At 40.4% G+C, this 17,985-nt stretch overlaps 1 protein-coding gene across 4 annotated transcripts in view; it reads left to right on the top strand.

Annotated features, from left to right (window-relative positions):
- The first annotated feature begins 730 nt into the window (after positions 1 to 730).
- Positions 731 to 17,985, top strand: part of LOC140200520 (uncharacterized) — a 147,923-nt gene continuing 130,668 nt past the window's right edge. For all 4 annotated transcript variants that reach the window (XM_072263982.1, XM_072263981.1, XM_072263983.1 and 1 more), the window contains exons 1-2: positions 731 to 838; positions 15,123 to 15,158. In XM_072263982.1, coding sequence (XP_072120083.1) covers positions 15,149 to 15,158 — 10 coding nt within the window. In that variant the 5' untranslated portion in view covers positions 731 to 838; positions 15,123 to 15,148. The remainder of the gene's footprint in view (positions 839 to 15,122; positions 15,159 to 17,985) is intronic.

Raw genomic sequence — 17,985 nt, 5'->3', positions numbered from 1 at the left:
CTCACCACCCTCTGACTGGAAAGAATTACTTCTCGTCACCGTTCTAAACAGCTCACCCCTTATTCTGAGATGGTGACCTGTGGATACAGATGCCTCAGCCAAGGGAAACATTCTCCCTGAATTAACCTGTCAAGCTCTGCAAGAAAGTTGTAAGTTTTAGTGAAAACTGTGTACAATATTTCAGGTCTCACCCATGCTCTACACAATATAAATTCATTATTTTTGTATTCAAATGCCCTTGTAATAAAGGTTAATAAAATATTTGCCTTCATAATCACTTGACGCACCTGCAATATTGGCTTTTAGTGATATGTGTACAAACATACGCAGGTCCTTTTGAACATCCACATAATATAAAACCCACCCAAAGAGCTTTTGATGCAGTCATGTTTTGGAATATTCAGAAATGTCAAAATTGTATGATCACAGTTTGAAGGGCTTATGAGGTCAACCATCCAAATTCTCCCAGGTTTTAAAAAAATTGTGTAGCTTTGTTCTTTCAATGAATCAGAATAGAACAACTGCAGTATAGAGTAGTATAATCTTCGAAGAGACAGAACGAGTTAAGTTGACGTTATTACCTGTAAATTCATTTGACATCCATGGAATTTATATTAGCATTCCCCTTCAGTTTACTTGCACAACTCTGCCCTATTTGCCAATATTATTTGTCTAACATTTATTAACTTCACTCTATATTACGTAGTTTCAAGTACACGGAAGTGTGTTCTGGTAATGACTTAGTGGTGCATTTTAATGTTAGCGAACATTATCATTGTGTTTGGGCATACACTGAAATAATTTGTCTATGGAGGCTATGGACCCAAAGTAAAACGTGGTAAGTGCTTAAAGTTCTTCGGATTCGTTATGATTTAAAAATATTAAGAATGAAAAGGCAATGTATTATGCTCAGTATTCACAAGAGTTGTAACTGTTTGTAAATCATTGATCTAAGTGAGAATTACTGATATTTTCAGTTCTTACTGAAGGTGAGTCAGGAGAGTTAGAAAACTAGAAGAAAGGTGAAAAAGAATTACAATTTTTTTTTAATTTCTATCCATCAAAATTGAATTTATTTACATTTTTTATTAAACGTCATTACCTTTTTAGTATTTTCTTTCTATTTTAATGTATTCACATGTTAGCATTGTGGCAAGCCAGAGAATAAATTGCTGGGGCCCTGGCAGATATTTTTATATTATTTTTAGCCACAGATGAAACCTGCAAGGACAAGCCAGAGAACTAGAGTCTACTGAACAAGTCAGAGAATTCAATTGTGGGAAAGTCACTGGAGGTGATTTAAGAAACAGGATCTACCTGCATTTGGAAATGCAAGGGCCAATTAGAGATTTTAAACATGACTATGAGTGTGGGAAATCGTGTTTCTTGAATTTGATTTAGCTTTTTTTGAAGAGGTGACCAAGGAGACTAAGAAGATGTTAGGTATTGTCTACATGGGCTATAACAAAGTCCTGCATGGTAGGCTGGCCCAGAAGGTTAGATCATATGGAATCCAGGATGTGCTATCCATTGGATTCAAAATTAACTTGGTGGTAGGAGTCAGAGAGTGATAATGAAGTGTTATGTTTTATATTAGAGGACGATGACACAGAGATTGGTGCTAGGCCTACCATTATTAACTATTTGGATGAGAATGCAGTAGGCATTGTTCGCAAGTTTATGGATGACATCAAAGTTGGTGGTGAAGTGGACAGTGAAGATGTTATCTAAGATTACAACAGGATCTAGATCAGCTGAGAAAATGGGCAAAGACTGACCAAGGGAATTTAACTTTGATAAATGTTAGATGTTGCATTTCGGAAAGTTAAACCACAGCAGGACTTGCACAATAAATAACAGAGCCCTGGAGAGTGTTAGAAAACAGAGAGTCATTGGATACAAGTATGTATTTCTTGAAGGTGGTGGCACAGGTAGATAGGGTGATGAACTTGCCTTCATCTGTCAACAATAGATGGAGCAAACTGTTATAAATGTAAAGACATTGGTGATCCCACTCCTGGTGTTATGTGTAGTTCTGCTCCAGGAAGGACATCATTAATCTGGAAAGAGTGCAGACAATATTCACAATGATGTTACCAGGACTGAATGACTTGAGTTATAAGGACAGCCTTGATAGGCTGGGACATATTTTACCTGCAGGGTAGGACACTGAGGGGTGACTTTATCGAGGTATATAAAACCATGTAGGGCATAGAAAAGGTGAAAGATCAGTCATTTTCCCAGGTAGAGGAGCCTAAAACTAGAGGACATAGATATAAGGTGAGAGGGGAAACTGTAGAGGAGACCTGGGAGGCAACTTTTTCACATAGTGAGTGCTGATTCTGAGGAACAAACTGCTAGAAGAAGTGGTAGAGGCAAATATAATTATAGCTTTTAAAAGACATTTATACATGAACTCAAGGTACATGAATTCAAGATTCAAGATTGTTTAATGTCATTTCTAGTGCACAAGTGTAAAGAAGAACAAAATAATTATTACTCCAGATCCAATGCAGAACAAAATCAAAACACAATAAGATACAGAATACAATGATAAAACAAACCACAATAAATATAAATACATAAGATAGCTTATATACATAGATTGATTGTATGTCCATAAAGTCATGCTAGGTACAGAAGTGTCTGTACAAATGGTAAGGTGACTGACAGAAAATGATAAAGTAGTGGTGGTTGAGAGTGTGGAGGGAAAGGTTCGTGGGTGCAGGTGTTGATCAGCTTTACTGCTTGGGGAAAGTAACTCTATTTGATTCTGGTGGTCCTGGCATGGATGCTAAGTGACCTCCTCCCTCCTGGGAGTGGGACAAAAAGACCATGCTCAGGCTGTGTGGGATCCTTCATGATGTTGCTGGCCTTTTTCCAGCACCTCTCTACATATATATGTCCTTGATGGCAGGTAGGCTGGTACTGGCGATGCATTGGGCAGTTTTGACTACTCATTGTAGAGCTTTCCCATCCACTTCAGTGCAGTTTCCATACCAACCAGTGATGCAGCTTGTTAGGATGCTCTCTGCTATGCTTCTGTAGAAGGACGTGGGTATTGCTGGACATAGTCCAGCTCTCATCAGCCTCCTGAGAAATTAGAGATGTTGTTGAGCTCTCCTGATTGAATAGGAAGGATTTAGAGGGATATGGGAAAAACACAGGCAAGTGGGATTGGCAATTTGGTTGGTATGAAAAAGAGGAGCCAAAGAGCAGTGAGCTTGAACAGAACATAAGATCATAAAACTCAGAAGAAATACTGGACTATTTGGACCTGATGTATGTTAGCTGTTGAATAAGATTATTCTGATATTTTATTTCAGTGCCAATCCTTTATCCATTGATTCTCTTCTGAATATACACAGTAACTGAAACTCCACAGCTTTCTAGGAGAGAGAATTCCAAAGAATCACTTCCCTTTCTCTGGATGATGAAACTTGTTCCCATTTCATTTCTGAATGGCCAATATTTTATTCTGAGACTGTGAATCCTGGTTTGAGACCTTATCTAGCGGAAACATGCCTAGAAAGAATTTTATATGATTTAAAGAGATCATCATCATTGTTCAAAACTCTTAAGAGTAGAGGCCCAATCTTGTTAATCTCTCTTCATAGGACAGAACCTACATCCCAAGTATCACTCTGGTGAAATTTCATTGCATTCCCTTAAATGCAAGTATAATCCTTCAACAAACTCTATACAATCCTCCTAGGACTCAACATAGCAACAACAAAATTTCCCTAACCTTGAAATCAAATACTCCACAACAAAAGCCAGTTTACCTTTTCCCCTGTCTATTTCTCATTGCACATACAAACCAACCTCCCTGTGACCCCTGCAAAAGAACACTCGGGCTTCAGTGAAAACTTATATCCCCAATCTCTTGGCAGTCAAAATAATTCTGTATTTCTGTCTTTTCCACAAAAGTGGATGCCCATAACCTCTTTAAATATTGATAACTAACACCACTTCCTCTTCTAATTTTGCCATGAGATCTTTCATGCCTGACTGAGAGAGTAGCAAGATTCTTAAGTTAGTGTGTTATTTATGTGAAAATGCAGTTCTTCCTAACACTGTGGTGAAGTTTGTGTCTGGATGATGTGAACCAATCCTGGTGTGAACATTTGGCTTTTGACTTAAAGGTGATAGTGCAATCTGTGTGCCAAATTCAATCTATCAGTGCTTGTTATCAGCTTCAATGGACAGAACAATGTATTCAACTTTGTTGATCTCCCCTCTATACTTCCATAAAACATAATGAGCATTTTCTCTCCATTAAACAGCTGGTTTACTAATATTAATCCTGCAAACTCACCAGATTCTAATGCAAGCAAAATCTACAGTTAAAATTAAATGGATTTGCCAACATGCATAACTATAACAAAAAAAAGATCTGATTATAATGTTGTTAAGCTGGAGATAAACATCTGTTTGCAGTATTTTTGAGAAGATTAACAATAGATGGAAGATATGCTCCAAAGGACTGAATGACAAGTTTTTGTTTTCACTTTCACTAGAGATAAATTGCACAGATAAGTGAAGCCAATGACAGATGCGGATTGGATTTTCTAAATTCAATGATACCATATAATAAACCAGTACACAAACTTGGAGCTGATTACCCATAATATAGTAGTATTGGCTGAAGAGGGGTTAACAGGAAGGATAGGATTGTACAGGTAACTGTCTAAATATGATTAGACTAGGGACAGTGCTTTTACCTTTAGCTATTTTCATGAATCATCTGGTGTCTGGTTGTAATGTATATCCAACCCTAACTCTAATGCATGTTTTCTGGTGAGACCGTTTGGTGGGAAAATAAGTTGTTAATAGGAACAAAAGGTGTTGCAAAGATATATAGATAAACTGAATGACCTGTCATATGGAGAAATATAAATTTATCAACTTTAATAAAAATACAAAAATGAGTTATAAATCAATAGATGTCTTGAAGACGTCATTGACAAGGCTTGTATCAATTGCAAAATTGTGGTTTTTGGAGATGTTATTGAGTAACTGCAGTTGATTTTTCAGATGGTGCACAAACATTTGAGGGATGATATGTTTAGTACAGTTGATGAGGTGTCAGCTGAATAGGTTATAGCTTCATGGATGACATCAAGTTTCTTAGGCGTTTTTGGAACTTTACAGTTCCAGGCAAGCAGTACATCACACTCGCATTTGTGCCCTGTAAGTGGTGGAATGGCTGTTTACCTTAGAAGATAAGTCACTTTCTAATGGATACTCAGCCTCTGAGCTTCTCTTCTTAGCGTAACATTTATGTGGCTTGTCCAGTTATATTCGTGGTCAGTGTCATCCTCCAGATGTTAATGCCAGAGAGTGTTTGTAATAAGAGTACCCTTGAATGTTGAAGATGGTCATGACAAACAATAGCATAACATGAATTTTACTTGCCATTTATCAGGCCATGGCTGATTCCTGTCTAGGGCTTCTACTGATTTATCGTTCCATCTGCCATAATGTCAGCAAACTTCTGACCTTATGGCAGATGGAACGATAAAGCAGTAGAAGATGGTTGGACTAGGATACGGAATTTGAAGTTCCGGCAGTGGAACCTGGGGCTGGATGATTGACCTCCAACTACTATATCCTCCCTTTTTGTGGAAACTTTTTGTGCCCCTTTCACTATATAACCAGATAGTCAGGATGCACAACCTCCTACATCCATCATCCTTTACACAGGTTCCCCCCCCACCCCCGCCACCTCCAAGGCGATGTGCTGAACTGACCTCTGTACACTCTGCTCACACGACTGCATGGTCAAGTACCTCGGCGATCATAACATCACATTCACCGATGACACATCCACACTCATCATTCTAGAGATGCAGAATACAGAGCATCCCAACAAGCTGCATCACTACTTGGGAAGGAAATTGCACTGCAGAGGACATGAAAGCTCTAGAGTGGGTAGTTAAAATGGCCCAAAGCATCACTGACACCAGCTTACCTGCCATCAAGGACATATATATACAGAGAGATACCAGAAAAGGGCAAGTACCATCATTCCACCCACCTTGATCATGGACTGTCTGTCCCCCTCCCATCAGGGAGGAGACTACAAAGTACCAACACCAGAGAGTAAACAGTAAGGTTGATCAACACCTCCACCCACGAGCTCCACCACTACTCTATTATTGCCTGTCAGACATCTTATGTACAACCTAACATTACTTTACGGATATAAAATCAATCCATCTCATGTATTATGTAAGCTATCTTCTGTATTTTGGATTTATTATATTTTTTATTATTGTGTTCTTTATCTTTTGTGCTTTGTTTTGGATTGGATCCGGAGTAACAATTATTTTGTTCTCCCTTACACTTGTGTACAGGAAATGGCATTAAACAATCTTGTATCTTAAATATCACACCTACCCCTGATGCACAAACGTAGACCTCCTTAGACAGATTGGATTTGTCCTGCCTTTTGTGAGAAATTTTTCATATTATCAGATAGTTATTTAAGTTGTACTTATGCTGGAGGAAGTATGAGAATCAGAATCAGGTTTGTTATCATTGGAATGTGTCATGAAGTTTGTTAACTTAGCAGCAGCAGTTCAATGCAATACATAAAATAGAAGAGAAAAAAATTAATAATTATTTAATAAGTAAAGCAATTACAGTATACATATATTGAATAGATTAAAAATTGTGCAAAAGCAGAAATAATATATATTAAAAAAATGAGGTAGTGCTCAGGGGTTCGATGTCCATTTAGGAATCAGATGGCAGAGGGGAAGAAGCTGTTCCTGAATCACTGAGTGTGTGCCTTCAGGCTTCTGTACCTCCTCCCTGATGGAAACAGTGAGAAAAGGGCATGCCCTGGGTGCTGGAAGTCCTTAATATGGATGCTGCCTTTCTGAGACACCAGTCCTTGAAGATGTCCTGGGTACTTTGTAAGCTAGTACCCAAGATGGAGCTGACTAAATTTATAACCCTCTGCAGCTTCTTTTGGTCCTCCGCAGTAGCCCCCCGCCCCCATACCAGACAGTGATGCAGCCTGTCAGAATGCTCTCCATGGTACATCTATAGAAGTTTTTGAGTGTATTTGTTGACATACCAAATCTCTTCAAATGCCTAATGAAGCATAGCCTTCTTTATAACTACATACAGTAGATATGTTGGGACCAGGTGAGGTCCTCAGAGATCTTGATATCCAGGAACTTGAAACTGCTCACTCAGTAGGCTAAATGCATGGCCAAAGTTCAAAGTAAATTTATTTATCAAAATACATATGTATCATCCCATACAACCCCAGGTTTCATTTTCTTGCAGGCATACTTAGTAACTCCAAGAATGATAATAGAATCAATGAAAGACTGCGCCCAACTGGGTGGACAAACAACAAATGTCAAAAAGACAAAAAACTGTGCAAATATAAAATAGAAAAAAATAAAAATAAAGATAATAAATAAATAAGCAATAAATATCGAGAACATAGATGAAGTGAGTCCATAGGTTGTGGGAAGAGTTCAGTAATGGGCAAGTAAAGTTAAATGAAGTTTTCCCCACTGGTTGAAGGGCCTGATGGTTGAGAGGTAATAAATGTTCCTGAACCTAGTAGTGTGAGTCCTGAGGCTCCTGTACCTGCTTCCTGATGGCAGCAGTGAGAAGAGAGCATGGTCCGGGTGTTGGGAGTCCCTGATGATGGATGCTGCTTTCCTCTGACATGGTTTCATGTAGATGTGCTCAACGGAGGGGAGGGCTTTTCCCCTGAATGACTCGACCAAATATGACTTTTTGTCCGATTTTCTGTTCAAGAGCATTGATATTTCCATACCAAGCTCTGATGAAACCAGTCAATATACTCTCCACCACACATTTATAGAAGTTTGTTAAAGCATCAAATGTTATGATGAATCTTTGCAAACTCTAAAGTAGAGACACTGCCACACTTTCTTCATAAATGCACTTATGTGCCGAGTCCAGGACACGGCCTCTGAAATGACAACACAGAGGAATTTAAAGTTGCTAACCTTCTCGACCTTTGATAGCTGAAAATGGACTGGTTCATGGACCTCTGGTTCCCTCCTCCTGAAGTCAATAATCAGCTCCTTGGCCTTGCTGACATTAAGTGAAAAGACATTGTTGTGGCACTGCTCAGCCAGATTTTCAATCTCCCTCCTATATGCTGACTCATCACACCCTTTGATTTGGCCAATGACAGTGTTGTCACCAGAAAACAAAAATGTGGCAGTCGGGCTATGTTTATCCTTAGATCTACAGCTGATATACTTCCTGTGATATTATCATCACAACTGATGCATTTTATACTCTTGGCCATTTCTGGATTTCAGTTGGCCAAAGTTTAGCTTCTGTGAAAGTGGGGATCTCTGGCACTGATTGAAGTTGGCTGCAGATGTATCAGCCTTGTATTTGAATCTCGTTTTTATTTATTTAGAGGGTACAACACTGCACAATAACAGGCCCTTCCGATCCAATTACACCCATTTGTCCAATTAACCTACTGACCCGTACGTCTTTGGAATGTGGGAGGAAACCAGAGCACCAGGAGAAAACTGCTCCTGGGAAGAACTTACAAGGTCGTTACCAACAGCAACCGTATTGAACTTTGGTCGCTAGCGTATTAGTAGCCTTATGCTAACTGCTACACTATCTTGTGCTGAATATTTTTAGCATGGAAATATTTTTGAAGCTTTCTCCACTCAATTGTCCATCATCATGCTCACTTAGTTGTCACAGAAATGCAGAACCTTATTCTGTTGGTTCAGGGTTTACGCTGTTGATTCTATACCATTTAACACTCGTCTATTCTGGTGCTACATTTCACCAAAATGGGACTTCAGATTTAGGGGTGTCTAATGCTGCATATGGTATGCCTTTCTACCCTTTTCATTAAACTAAGGATGATCTGAAATAAAATCAGAAAATGCTAGAAATGTGCAGAAGATTGGGCAGCATCTGTGGAATATGATACAGGGTTATTGTTTCAGGTTGAAAAACCTTTCCTCAGAACTGGGAAAGAGAGAAAACAAATTAGTTCTAAGTTACACTCACAAAATGCTGGAGAAGCTCAGCAGGTCAGGAAGCATCTCTGGAAAAGAATGAACAGTCAATGTTTTCGGGCTAAGATGCTTCTTCAGGACTGAGAAGGAAAAGCGAAGATGCCGGAATAAAAATGGTGGGGGGAGGGAAAGAGACTAGCTGGAAGGTGATCAGTGAAACCAGTTGAATGGGAAAGGTCAAGAGAAAGAGAAGAAGAATCGGATATGAGAGGAGAGGGGACCATACGAAAAAGGGAAGGAGGACGGGACCTAAGAGGAAGTAATAGGCAGGTGAGAAGAAGTAAAAGGTCAAAGTGGAGGATACAGAAGGGGAGGGGGGTAGAATTTATGTAACAGCGGGAGAAATCAATATTCATGCCATCAGATTGGAGGGTACTTCACCCTGATAGCGGCCTCATCTTAGCACAACTTGCAGAGTTGCAGAGAGCAATGAGTAGGACAAAGGAATTACTTCTGACGTGGTGAGGTCAGGGTCACTGTATTGACAATTTACTGATGCATCTATCTAAAGATAGACAGACCAGAAAATTAGGAAGTGTCCAGTAGATGTATCAATGATATGGACAGAGAGCAAACCTAAGTTGGTATTAAAGTTTGATAACCTAAAGCGGAACTGGCTAGTTCTAATACAAATTGAGAAAGTGAAGAATTTGTGTAGCCTCCCGGTAAGCCTCAGGGTCGCTCAACTCGCTGTCGTCTAGGGGAAACAGCCCTCGACCCCGCCAAACTGGGTAATTAAGCTCGTGTGGATGCTGTGTGATGTACCCCACCCCGCCAAATAACAGACAATACACCATATACAATTAAATGAATTACAATTTATAGATATTACTGGAAATATGTAATTAATAGAGATAAAATATAAAAGGAAAATAAAAGGCACCAAACTTATCAAAGTTCAATCTCTTCATCCACAATCAGTTGGAGCTCTAGTAACGATCCTCTTTTCACCACTTGATCCCCTCTGACCACCTCAACCCGCCGTCTGGGACCAACCATGGTGGCCGACCAGACGCTCCACATGAGTCTGCCTTCGTCTCCTCTCCTCGCTGAAGACCCTGGACCTCGGACTCCGACTCGGGGTCCGACCCATTGGCCAGCTCACAGCATTGCGTCCACTCTCTCTCTCCGCATCGCGCCTTCTGCGCCAAAACCTGTGCATCACAATAGCTTACAGACACACAAAAAAGAATAACATCTGTCCCAATTGGTTAGCAACTGAATACAAATCGCTCTATAACCCAAACAAGCTGCTAGTGAGAGAACTTTCTCAGCAGTTAACATAACAAAGAAGTCATTTTGATTAGCCTACGTAATAACATAAAAGAAGAAACCCCTACACTTGAAATTGTTGAATTTGATATTGAGTTGGAAAGGCGGTAATGTGCTCCAATATAACAGTGTTCTTCCTCGAGCTTACATTCAGCCTCATTATAATTGTGCAGGAGGGTACAGAAAAATAGGTCAGAGTGAAAATATAATAGGGAAATAAAGCAACAGGCAACTGGTAGCTTGCAGTCATCCCTGCAGGCTCAACATATGTTCTACACAGCTATCGCCCAGTCTGCATTTGATTTGTCCAATGTACAGGAGACCACATTGGGAACTCAGATTGCAATATAGAAAGAGTGGAAGTGTAATTGTAATAGTTGCTTTATCAGAAAAGATTGTTCGCATTCCTGAAAGTAGGCAAGAGGTAGGAGGAGAGGTACTGAATCTCCCATGAAGAGATTAAGCTACATGGATAATTTTATGCCTTGATGAGTCCATTAAGTCCATTCTCATTTTTGTGGATAGTCATAATTATAATAAGTAAAATAATTAACATAGTATTAATTAATAGCCTGTAGGTCTCATATGTTGTTGTTAGCTCTTCAGTAACTTCATATCAAAATGGAAGCGTCATCGACAGTGATTTAGTACAAAATCTGGTCTGATTATTTGGTGCAGTTCTCAAAGGTGTGTAGCACATCTTGCGTTAATGGCACATTACCTTTCCTGCAACATGCACAGTCATCTTTAAAGTATTTCAGTGCTATGAACAAAACACATTTTTGTCATGGTCTGGTCCAGGAAGTCCGCATTCTGGTTCACGGTCCGGTCCATCAATCCTTGTTCTGGGTTTTCCTGTTTTCTTCCTTGTTCTGTTGGGTGCTTTAATTGAGGCACCTGATTCTCATTTTGGTCTGGCACATAAATACCTCTGCAAACCAGGAATAGTTTGCTGGACTGCTCCATCCCCTTCCTTCTGAAACCTTTGCCTGAAACCTTGTCAGTATCCCTGTCAAGTTCAACCCCCAGAGTGAGATCGGAGCCTTGCCACGCCAAGAGAAGGAACTTTCTATCGTTCAGTTTGGAACTGTCTCTTTGTGTCCCTGTGTTTAGTGTCTGTGTCTGTGTATGAGTCCCAGCCCTATGTCCTGTTCCCAAGGAGGGGTCCTGACTCTGTGTAAAGCCCCGGCCCTAAGTCCTGTTCCCAAGGAGGGGCCCTGACTCTGTGTTCCTGTGCTCCAGTCCAAGGCTCTGTGTGCCTGTGCTCCAGACCAAGGCTCTGTGTGCCTGTGCTTCAGTCCAAGGCTCTGTGTGCCTGTGCTCCAGTCCAAGGCTCTGTATGCCTGTGCTCCAGACCAAGGCTCTGTGTTCCTGTGCTTCAGTCCAAGGCTCTGTGTTCCTGTACTTCAGTCCAAGGCTCTGTGTGCCTGTGCTCCAGACCAAGGCTCTGTGTTCCTGTGCTTCAGACCAAGGCTCTGTGTTCCTGTGCTCTAGTCCAAGGCTCTGTGTTCCTGTGCTCCAAGACCAAGTCCAGGCGCCGTGTTCCAGCCCTGTCCAAGTCTGAGCTTCATGTCCTCTTCCAGTCCACGTGCCTCGCTCAGCCCAGCCCGGTGCTGGAGATTCCTTGTCCTGCGTTGGACCATCCCCATCCGAATCCTCGGCAGTTTACCTCGGCAGTCATCCCAGCCCTGTGTCCTAGGAAGGGTCCCAGCCCTGTATCCTAGAAAGGGTCCCGGCCCTGCACTCCTAGGAGGAATCCCAGCTCCATACTCAAGAGCCTAACCAAGCCGAGTCCAAGAGCCGAGCCAAACCTAGGTCAAGAGCCATGTCCTGTGCTGGAGGTTCTTTGCCCAGCCCAGGAGTACCTCACCCAGCCTGGTGCTGGAGTTCCCTCGTCCTGTGCTGTAGTTCCCTCTCATCCTGTCCAAGCCACGTTCTAGAACCTCGTCCTGTCCAAGTCAAGTTTTTGTGTTTTCATCCTGTCCAGTCCTGTAGCCACGTCCAGTCCTGTAGCCTAGCCACATCCTGTCCTTGCCAAGATCCTAGTCCCAATTCCTAGCCTAGACCCGGGTTCCAGTTCTGAGTCAAGACCAGGTTCCGAGTCCCAAACAAGACCCAGGTTCTGGGTCCTTGTCCAAACTCTAGTTCTGGACTTCTGTGTTCCTAGTCCAGGCTCCTCGTTCCTAGTTCCCCGTCTGGGTCCCATGTTTCTAGTCCAAGTCCTAGCCCAGGCCCGGTGACCTCGTCTCGTCTGGGGCCTGTGTCCATGTCCAGCGTCGTTTCTTCCTTACTCACCTTGCTATCTCGATAAACCTAAGTCCTGTTCCGAGTACTTCAGTGTCTGTGCCTTGCATTTGGGTCCGCCTTCAGCGCCCCCTTATGACAATTTTGTGTGAAGCATTTTGCTTCCCAAAGAATGAGTACTGTTGGATTGCTGTAATGTCAGATAGCATTTCCTGGGTATCTTTCTGAAGGGTCATCTACCTCCCCAACTGGAGCTAAAAAGTCACTTTTTACATTGTGAAGAAGAACTCCCATAATTTATAAACAAGTATTTATCTCTCAGGAATAAATTATATCATATTAAATAATAGAATATCTACTCATTTCCCTAATTTTGTCCTGTCTATCCAGATATTCATGGACATTTGTGAGACAACAGCCTAGAGAAATTAATTCTCATATTTTCTAACTTTAGAATTGTTCAACATATCAAAAGGACATAATATGATCTTTGATTTTCTAAGGTTATGAAAGATGTAGTACATATGTTTTAGCAAATCTCTGGCTCCTATTAATAGCTTCATATCCAAAGGGTTTCTACAGTTATATTAATATATTAATATAATACAGTTATATTAATAGCAAAAGGATAGTGAGGGATAAAATTGGTCCCTTAGAGAATCAGAGTGGACAGCTATGTGTGGAACCAAAAGAGATGGGGGAGATTTGGAACAATTTCTTTTCTTTGGTGTTCACTAAGGAGAAGGATATTGAATTGTGTAAGGTGAGGGAAACAGGTAGGAAAGTTATAGAAACTATGATGATTAAAGAAGAGGACGTATTGGTGCTTTTAAGGAGTATAAAAGTGGATAAGTCTCCAGGTCCTGACAGGATATTCCCTAGAACCTTGAGGGAAGTTAGTGTAGAAATAGCAGGGGCTCTGACAGAAATATTTCAAATGTTATTAGAAACAGGGATGGTGCCAGAGGATTGGCGTATTGCACATGCTGTTCCATTGTTTAAAAAGGGTTCAAAGAGTAAACCTAGCAATTATTGGTCTGTAAGTTTGACGTCAGTGGTGGGTAAATTAATGTAAAGTATTCTTAGAGATGGTATATATAATTATCTGGATAGACAGGGTCTGATTAGGAACAGTCAAGATGGATTTGTGCATGGAAGGTCATGTCTGACAAATCTTATTGAATTTTTTGAAGAGGTTACTAGAAAGTTGATGAGGGTAAAGCGGTGGATGTTGTCTATATGGACTTCAGTAAGGCCTTTGACAAGGTTTCACACAGAAGGTTAGTTAGGAAGGTTCAATCGTTAGGTATTAATATTGAAGTAGTAAAATGGATTCAGCAGTGGCTGAATGGGAGACGCCAGAGAGTAGTGGTGGAATACTGTGTGTCAGATTGGAGGCTGGTGACTAGTGGTGCACCTCAGGGATCTGCACTGGGTCCAATGTTGTTTATCATATATATTAATGATCTGGATGATGGGGTGGTAAATTGGATTAGTAAGTATGCAGATGATACCAAGATAGGTGGCGTTGTAGATAATGAAGTAGGTTTTCAAAGCTTGCAGAGAGATTTAGACCATTGAGAAGAGTGGGCTGAAAGATGGCAGATGGAGTTTAATGCTGATAAGTTTGAGGTGCTACATTTTGGTAGGACTAATCAAAATAGGACATACATGGTAAATAGTAGGGCATTGAAGAATGCAGTAGAACAGAGGGATCTAGGAATAATGGTGCATAGTTCCCTGAAGCTGGAATCTCATGTGGATAGGGTGGTGAAGAAAGCTTTTGGTATGCTGGCCTTCATAAATCAGAGCATTGAGTATAGGAGTTGGGATGTAATGATAAAATTGTACAAGGCATTGGTAAGGCCAGATTTGGAGTATTGTATACAGTTCTGGTCACTGAATTATAGGAAAGATGTCAACAAAATAGAGAGAGTACAGAGAAGATTTACCAGAACTTTCCCTGGGTTTCAGCACCTAAGTTACAGAGAAAGGTTGAACAAGTTGGGTCTTTATTCTTTGGAGCATAGAAGGTTGAGGGGGGATTTGATAGAGGTAATTAAAATTATGAGGGGGGTAGATAGAGTTGACTTGGATAGGCTTTTTCCATTGAGAGTAGGGAAGATTCAAACAAGAGGACATGAGTTGAGAGTTAGGGGGCAAAAGTTTAGGAGTAACACGAAGGGCAACTTCTTTACTCAGAGAGTGATATTTGTGTGGAACGAGCTTCCAGTAGAAGTGGTAGAGGCAGGCTTGATATTGTCATTTAAAGTAAAAATCGATAACTGTATGGGCAGGAAAGGAATGGATACTGTATAGGCAGGAAAGGAATGGAGGGTTATGGGCTGAGTGCAGGTCGGTGGTACTAGATGAGAGTAAGCATTTGGTATGGACTAGAAGGGTCAAGATGGCCTTTTTCCATGCTGTAATTATTATATGCTTACATGGTTATATAGCTCTTGCTATTTAAGATAACTGTGATTCACATCTAAATTGTTAGGTTCAAGTTTATATCTAGAAGTTTGAAACATAATTTTATTTTGTTAATTTCAGGTGAAGCTGAACTTTGAAGTCACAGAATGTACTCAGGTTAGTTTTTGTAATCTTGATCGATGTTACCCTGCTCTGTTGTGCCATCTTAATCAGTGCCATGCTGCACCCATAGTGTATCCCTGTAATACCAATGTGATTGTGGTCACTTGGTATTATCCTCTGCTCTTTGTGCTGCTCTATTAATTTAGTTCTCCTGTTCCGAGCAGGATCTTCTTTCCCCATCAGATCTTGTACACTGAACATTAACCTGCTCTTTTGGTGCCTTATTACTTAGTTGAGGCTTTCCATCTCTGTATTATCCTCAATAAGAAGTGCTAGAAGAACGCCATCAGTCAAACAAAGGTTATAGAACAGAAACAGTTAACATTTCAGATTAAAAACCCTTCATCGGAACTGAGGCTGCAGTTATGCTGCTCTCTTAGTTTTCTGGCCTTCTTAGTTATGTTCTTTCCCAGTTTTATCCTGATTCCATGCCAGTATTTTGCCATCTCTAAATGATAATTTGCCCCCTCTGTGTTACTATTTTCTTTCTGTGATACCCTGTTCTTTGTGTTATGCCCTTTCTCTCTTTTCTATTCTGCTCTTTGGGCTACTCCAACCTTCTTTCCATGTTCTTCCCTCCATGTTCTCTGACTTAGTTATTCTTCTTTCTGTCTGTTTCCGGATCACTACATGTCATGCTGTTTTTCGGGTTACCTTTCTCTCAAAGTGCCAACCTGCCCTGCTACGCTCTCTGTAATATACTAAACAGTTAATGCTACCCTGTTCCCTCTATGTTATGCAGCTCTCTCAATCTAACTCAAATGTGTCTGTATCATCCAGTCTTAGAGTTATTCTGTTACCCTGGGCAATCAATGTTGTCTTAGTTTATCAGTATCACGTTCTTCTATCTCCTCACTGCTGCATGGCTCTGTCCATGATAAGGTGTTCTGTCTCTCTGTACACCCCTACACTTTATTCATTCTCCTGCTCATTAATTTTTTTTCTCTCTCTCTTAGCCTAGAGAGTCAGTGACATTCCAGTCTCTCAGTATTAACTAGCTCCTCAGAGTTATACTGATCTCGCAATACTTTCCTTCTCTCTGAGTGTTAATGTACAAACAAACCTATAGGCCATTCAATCTCTCACACTTGTTCCACCAATCACCTTTGTGCCACTTTCCTAGAATGACCCTACATCACTAGATTCTCTTACATAATACATAAATCATCCACCTTGATTAAATATTCTGCCTCCCCAGCCCTGGCAATCAGTGGCACCAAGCAAGATCTCAGCAATGATTCAGTTCAACCAGGATATCACTGACTCTCTGTTCCCAGAATGCCAGGAAACCCTCTGACAGAACGCAAGTCTGGAGTGGAGCCACACGTCCTGAGAAACACTTTGTGGCTTTGCAACAAACATTAAAAATATGTCTGATACCTGACAATGCTATTGAAATTGTCCTGATGAAGGGTCTCGGCCTGAAACGTCGACTGCACTGCTTCCTAGAGATGCTGCCTGGCCTGCTGCGTTCACCAGCAACTTTGATGTGTGTTGCTTGAATTTCCAGCATCTGCAGAATTCCTGTTGTATGCTATTGAAATTACTCTGTGGAGAAAATGGAATTTAAAAAATGAAAATCTAAAAACAAAGTAAAATCTATATAAACACATTATGGTAATAATAAAATAGTCGAAAATGGTAAAATTAAAATTACACTGAAAGCTTAATGTCTGATCTCCAAATCATGAATTCCCATGCGAATTCCAAACCTACTCGAGATCAGACTGGCATGCAATCTCACAGACCAATTCCTAGCATAATGCTTTGTAATCTTAGCAGGTCCAAGCCCACCATTGGCCTCCACAGAGTGGCATATTCAATGGCTTCTATCACTCATCTTGAAGTGACTTATGGTGGGTCTGTGTTAGCTTAGAACATACTTCACCACTAACAGCTGAATGCACACACAGTTCCCTTCAGACCAACAAGTCAGCAGAATAGATAAACATAGACCTCTCAGTAAATCCCCAAATTATGCCGTATATATTCTGACAGTGAGATGCTTCATGCTGATAGCCTTGATGAGTTTGATTTTATCTAATGGGAATATTTAATTGGAAATAGTCTTTAACTACTTCTGAAGATCTGATCATTTTTCAAGCACTCTGGCATTAGGCTCCAATTCATTTTCATGACTTGGAAGCCCTTACTAAAATCATTTTACTGATAAAGCTTTTCATTTGAATTACAGGGATCACTCAGAGAGAGTAAGAATGTGTTGCCACCTCACCACTGCACTGACTACTCTGTATTCTCCTGTCCTTAAATTAAAGGAAGTTTAAAAATGTACTCCTTCATCAGCTGTCCCTTTAAATGTTTTTTAAAGCTGCTGCAGAACATATAATAAGATAAGGAGTGTATGAATTTGTAGGTTTCTAATAAGCCTAAATTAAAAAAAAGGTCATGGAAGTATGATTGACATATCTGGAGATCAAGACCAGTTGTTTGCTACCAATATGTTAACTAGCATTTAGAATCAGAGAGTTTAGAAATGGGCTCTTCAGCCCAACAAGTCCATGCTGACTATCTGGTGCCTATCTATACTAATCCTATTTAACAAAATCAAATCAAGTTTTTGTCAAATTTCAAGTACAGCTATGCACAATTGCAATGAAAATTACAGAATCACAGGCACATAATACCGGATACATTCACAAGAAAAAAATAAACTCTCAGCATAAATTACACAAATAATACCATAAATTATATCAGCACTTGAGCCAAAGCTTTCAATTCCTTGGAAGTTGAATTGTTATCCAGATTCTTCATAAATATCATGGAAGTACCTTCTTCCACCATCCACTTTTCAGGCTTTGGG

Source organism: Mobula birostris, chromosome 7 (genome assembly GCF_030028105.1).
Source record: "Mobula birostris isolate sMobBir1 chromosome 7, sMobBir1.hap1, whole genome shotgun sequence".
Taxonomy (NCBI): Eukaryota; Metazoa; Chordata; class Chondrichthyes; order Myliobatiformes; family Myliobatidae; genus Mobula; species Mobula birostris.
Note: the sequence above shows the minus strand (reverse complement) of the source record. Positions and strands in the feature narration are given on the sequence as shown.